The sequence below is a fragment of the Rhincodon typus genome, unplaced genomic scaffold, assembly GCF_021869965.1.
Source record: "Rhincodon typus isolate 14 unplaced genomic scaffold, sRhiTyp1.1 hic_rhity00011006, whole genome shotgun sequence".
Lineage (NCBI taxonomy): Eukaryota > Metazoa > Chordata > Chondrichthyes > Orectolobiformes > Rhincodontidae > Rhincodon > Rhincodon typus.
Window position 1 is genome coordinate 1 of NW_025976644.1, and position 5,532 is coordinate 5,532.

Sequence of the window (5,532 nt, forward strand, 5' to 3'; positions counted from 1 at the left end):
GGGGGGGGGGGGGGGGGGGGGGGGGGGGGGGGGGGGGGGGGGGGGAGCACGGGGGGGGGGGGGGGGGTGTACCTCTGGGTGGGATCTAATTGGTGATTGTTGCCCTGTTCCTCAGGGTGACTCAGTAGTGGCCGCTCGCGGTGTATCGCGGTACTGCAGCTGTTGGCGGCGGGCGGCGGGCGGCGCTGTCTCTTGTCTCTGTCCCCGGGCCCAGGCCCAGGCCCAGGCCCAGCCCCGGCTCCCTGAGCCCATCCCGCGGAGGCCCCGATGCTGAGCGCTGGGCTGTCGCTGGCTGTAGGCCTGGCCGCTGCTGCCTGGCTGTGCCGCTGGTTGATGTCGGGGCGGGAGGCTGGGCCCCCGGAGCCTGGGCCCTCGATGCGGGGCCGCACGGTAATAGTGACCGGGGCGAACTGCGGCCTAGGCCGGGCCACAGCAGCGGGACTCGCCCGGCTCCAGGCCCGGGTCATCATGGCCTGCCGCGATGAGAAAGCTGGAGCCCAGGCCGCCCGGGAGATCCAGGAGGAGAGCGGCGGGGCCGGGGAGCTCCTGGTCCGGCACCTAGACCTGTCCTCACTGCGGTCAGTCCGGAGCTTCTGCCGGAGGGTCATCCAGGTAAATAAATACCCCCCCGGGGGGTAAATATATACCCCACTACCCCCCCGGGGGGTAAATATATACCCCACTGCCCCCCCGTGGGGTAAATATATACCCCACTGCCCCCCCGTGGGGTAAATATATACCCCACTACCCCCCCGTGGGGTAAATATATACCCCACTACCCCCCCCGTGGGGTAAATATATACCCCACTACCCCCCCGGGGGGTAAATATATACCATCCCACCCCCCTGGGGTACATATATACCACTCTGGGTATAAATATATACCCCCAACCCCCCAGGGGGTAAATATATACCCCCCCCGGTGTAAAAGGCAACCCCACCCCCCAGGGTAAATACAAACCCCCCGGAGTAAATATATACCCCACAGCCCCCCAGGGTAAATATATACCTCCCCCACCCTCCCCGGGGGTAAATATATACCCCCTCCACCCACTGGGCTAAATATATACGCTGTACTGGGGTAAATATACCCCACACCAGGGTAAATATACCCCACATGGATAAATATATGCCACACCAGGGTAAATATGCCCCCACACCGGGGTATATGTGCACCCCACAGTGGGAGGGGTAAATATACCCCCACACTGTGATAAATATACCCTCACACCAGGAATAAATACACTGGGAGGATTAAATACCTGCACTCCATGGGGTAAATACACAGGGAGGAGGTAAATACACAGGAGTAAATACCCCACCCTGGAGTAAATATAAGACAGGGGTAAATACCCCTGGGAATAAATACACTGGGGCTGGGAGGTAAATATGCTGGGGGTTCACCCAGGAGTGGGGAGAAATACAGGAAAAAATTAATAACTCTGAGGAGCGAGGTTAATACAACTGGGAGAAATAAATATACCTGGGCAAAGGGCATTTAAATCCTGAGGGATTGATACACCATGGGGTTTACCCCAAGGAAATAATCCTAGTGAGGTGGGGCATCAGGGCGTTAAATACCCCCGGGGAGAGGGTTAAATACTCCAGCAAGAGGGATGCATGAGGGAAGACACTGGGGAGCAATAAATACCCAGGGTAGGGGGAGATAGTGATTGGTAAATACACAGGGTTTGGGGAGGGGGGGTGGTAATATCCTTGGCATAATAAAGCACAGGGAATACCCTGGGGTAGACACTTGGAAGAGTAAATCCCTTGAGTCAGAGGTTACCCTGGGTCAGCAGTGTAAATATCCCAGGGATTAGAGGAAATAACTCTGGCAATAAATGCACAGGGGTGGGAGATATCCAGGGGGAGATGCATCTGGGAGGATGAGGTTACATGAGGAATACTAGGTGAACAATACCCCAAGGGTAAATACCAGGGGTTAAATACTGGAGGTGGTGAATACCAGGGGGTAATTACCCCAGGGTAAATATCTGGGGGTGGTAAATCCATGAAGATAAATAGAGGGCTTGATCAAGAGGTTTTGTTGGCAGGTTGTCGAGTTGCTAAGGTCGCTGGGGAGTGGTTCTGTTTTTATTGGTGTGTGAATAATACATCAGAATAGTGAAACAAAAGGTCTTTTTTCATATCTTCTGCCCAAAAGGAAGAGCCACGGCTGGATGTCCTAATCAATAATGCAGGAATCTTCCAGTGTCCCTACATGAAAACTGTGGAAGGTTTTGAGATGCAGTTTGGAGTTAATCACTTGGGTCACTTCCTCATGACCAATCTCCTCCTCGATCTTCTCAAACGCTCTGCTCCAAGCAGGATAGTGGTTGTGTCCTCCAAGCTGTACAAGTATGGTGAAATCAACTTTGACGATCTGAACAGTGAGAAAAACTACAACAAAAGTTTCAGTTATAGCAGGAGTAAATTGGCCAATATTCTGTTCACTCACGAGCTAGCCAAGCAACTGGAAGGCACCGGTGTTACTGCTAATGTTCTGCACCCAGGCATTGTGCGCACAAACCTGGGAAGGCACATCAATATACCTTTACTTGGACAACCAATATTCAAGATGGTATCTTGGGCGTTCTTCAAAACACCAGAACAAGGAGCGCAGACCACACTTTACCTAGCCACTTCTCCGGAAGTTGAAGGGGTATCCGGAAAATATTTTGGAGACTGCAAACAAGAGGACTTGTTGCCTAAGGCGACAGACGATGCAGTTGCAAAGAAATTGTGGGATGTGAGTGAGAGAATGGTGGGACTTATCTGATTGCTAAAGTGTTGTAAATATTCCGTTGGGAAGCTCCTGAAATGCAAAACTTACAGTGTAGAATTATTGCCTACTTGAATAAAAAGCTGCAGTTTGAATTTAAAAAAAGTTATATCAGTGAGCACAGTCTGGATGAGATTTTAAAAGAGTTTAAGTTTGTGTTTGCATAAAATGATAAAGCAGTGTGTTGGAACATGCTGTTTGATGTGATTAATTTTCTCCATTGATATTGCAGTCTCCTGGACTAGTGACAATTTGCATGGGCATCAATGAGTCCTGTTGCTCCATTGTTACTCTCGAGTGAAGACTAGTCCTAAACCCCATCCCTGAACTTAATTCTTTTTAATGGCTTGTGCTATTGCGAAATGGAAATGCCTGGTCCCAATTAATTATTACTTTATTGGGGCTACCTGGCATGTTTGACCCATGGAACCTTCCACTGCAGTGTAAGTTAAAGGAATTGAATTACTTCAAGTTTGGCAAATAAATATGATTCCTGAAAACTAATATTGAAGCCTGCTGTTTTGTATGTTGCATAAAAGCTATTTTAGGAATATCTCCAGAAATCTAGAAGTTTAATATTTCAAAATTGTGTCCAGTGAAAAAAAAAGTGTTTGTGTAATTTCTTGTGCAACTTTTTCACAAGGATTTTAATTTAATGGTTCCTAGATCTGGTCAGGCAATTAAGTAGGTTACGTTTAGCATTTGGAGTCAAAGAGATGTACAGTACAGAAACAAACCCTTCAGTCCAATTTATGCAAGCCGACCAGATATCCCACATTAATCTAGTCCCATTTGCCAGCATTTGGCCCATATCCCTCCGAACCCTTTCTATTCCCATATCCATCCAGATGACTTTTAAATGTTGCAATTGTACCAGCCTCCACCACTTCCTCTGACAGCACATTCTATGCACGCACCACCCTCTGCATGAAAAAGTTGCCTCTTAGATCCCTTTTAAATCTTTCCCCTTTCACCTTATAAAGCTATGCCCTCTAGTTTTGGACTCCCCCACCCTGGTGAAAAGACCTTGTCTATTCACCCTATCCATGCGTCTCATGATTTTATAAACCTCTATAAGGTCCTCACGTAGCCTCTGACACTGCAGGGAAAATAGCCCCAGCCTATTCAGCCCCTCCCTATAGCTTAAACCCTCCAGCCATAGCAACATTCTTGTAAATCTTTTCTGAACCCTTTTGAGTTTTACAACTTTTATAGGAGGAACAGCAAGTTGTTTGACTGGGTTCCACATGGTTAGCAAGGTTAGATCACATGGAATACTGGGAGAGCTAGCCATCTGGATACAAGATTGGCTCGAAGTTAGGAGACAGAGGGTGGTGGTGAAGGGTAGCCTTTCAGACTGGAGGCCTGTGACCAGCAGTGTGCTGCAAGGATTGGTGCTGGATCCCTTGCTGTTTGTCATTTATATAAATGATTTGGATGTGAACGTAGGAGGTATGGTTAATAAGGTTTGCAGATGACACCAAAATTGATGGTGTAGTGGACAGCAAGGAAGGTTACCTCTGAGTACAATGGGACCTTGATCAGATGGGCTGATAGGCCAAGCAATGGCAGGTGGAGTTTAATTTAGGTAATTGTGAGGTGCTGCATCTTGGAAAGGCAAATCAGGGCAGGACTTATACACGTAATGGTAAGGTCCTGGGGAGGGTTGCCAAATAAAGAGACCTTGGGGTGCAGGTTCATTGTTCTTTGAAGACGGAGTCTCAGGTAGACAGGTTGGTGAAGAAGGCATTTGGTATGCTTGCCCTTATTGGTCAGTGTATCGAATATAGGATTTGGGAGATCATGTTGTGGCAAATCTACAGAAAGGTAGTAAAGACCATCTTCTGTGTTTGAAGAATATACAGAGAGTTCACAGATCCTTCAAGCAAGTGCAAAGAGGAGCTGCTGTTTGAAACTTAGCATTGTTGGTCTGGCAGGACTTTATGAGACTGCCATGCAGTGTAGTTGAGAAGCTCTGGTGTCTCAATGCAGTGCTGTTTGAGTCTGTGAAAGATGATCTGATCTGTCACTGAATTATTAGCTAAGATTTTCCCCAAAATCATGATGTTTGGACTGTGTGTGCGTCCTGAGCCCAGATGTCACACCAGCTCACTATTAAATGAAGGACAATAGCTGCTCTTTCTACTGTTGGGCTACTAGCTCTTTAGTCTCTTCCAAAGGAGATGGCCACTGCTAAGGAGAATGGATAATGTGTCCCTTCTCTGGCACATGTGGGAGCCGGAAGTTAATCTGCAGGAGTGAGTAGGCAGATCTGGGCGATCAGAGTGGCAAGCCCTCTCATGAGGCAACTGGGGGTACCCTTCCCTTTGGTGGACCCTGGGAGTTCCACATTAGCCAGTTGCCTCCATGTAGCTTATTTTTACCCCCAGCTGTCAGAAAAATAAAGTCAAGTATCCCATACATCTTCCCCACGTTATCCACTGTTCTGTTGCCTTCAAGGATCTGTTGGCATGCGCGCCAATGTCCCTCTGATCCTCTGTACTTTCTAAGGTCCTACCTCTCATTATGTACTCCTTGCCTTGTTAGCCATCCCAAACACTCCGGGATTCAATTCCACTCACCATTGTTCTGCCTATTTTGACCAGCCCGTCTATATGATCCTGTAGTCCAAGACTTTACTCCTCACTTTTTACCATACTAGTAGTTTTTTATGTCATCTGCAAGTTTATTGATCAAACCGCCTACATTCCTGCCTAGGAAATTAATGTACACTACAAACAGCAAGG

At 48.0% G+C, this 5,532-nt stretch overlaps 1 protein-coding gene across 1 annotated transcript; it reads left to right on the plus strand.

Moving 5' to 3' along the window:
* The first annotated feature begins 62 nt into the window (after nucleotides 1–62).
* LOC109921830 (retinol dehydrogenase 14) lies at nucleotides 63–3,289 on the plus strand. Its single transcript, XM_020521880.2, has 2 exons — nucleotides 63–612; nucleotides 2,168–3,289. The coding sequence occupies exons 1-2, from the start codon at nucleotides 268–270 to the stop codon at nucleotides 2,780–2,782; spliced, it is 960 nt and encodes a 319-aa protein (XP_020377469.1). The 5' UTR covers nucleotides 63–267; the 3' UTR covers nucleotides 2,783–3,289.
* The last annotated feature ends 2,243 nt before the right edge of the window (nucleotides 3,290–5,532 follow it).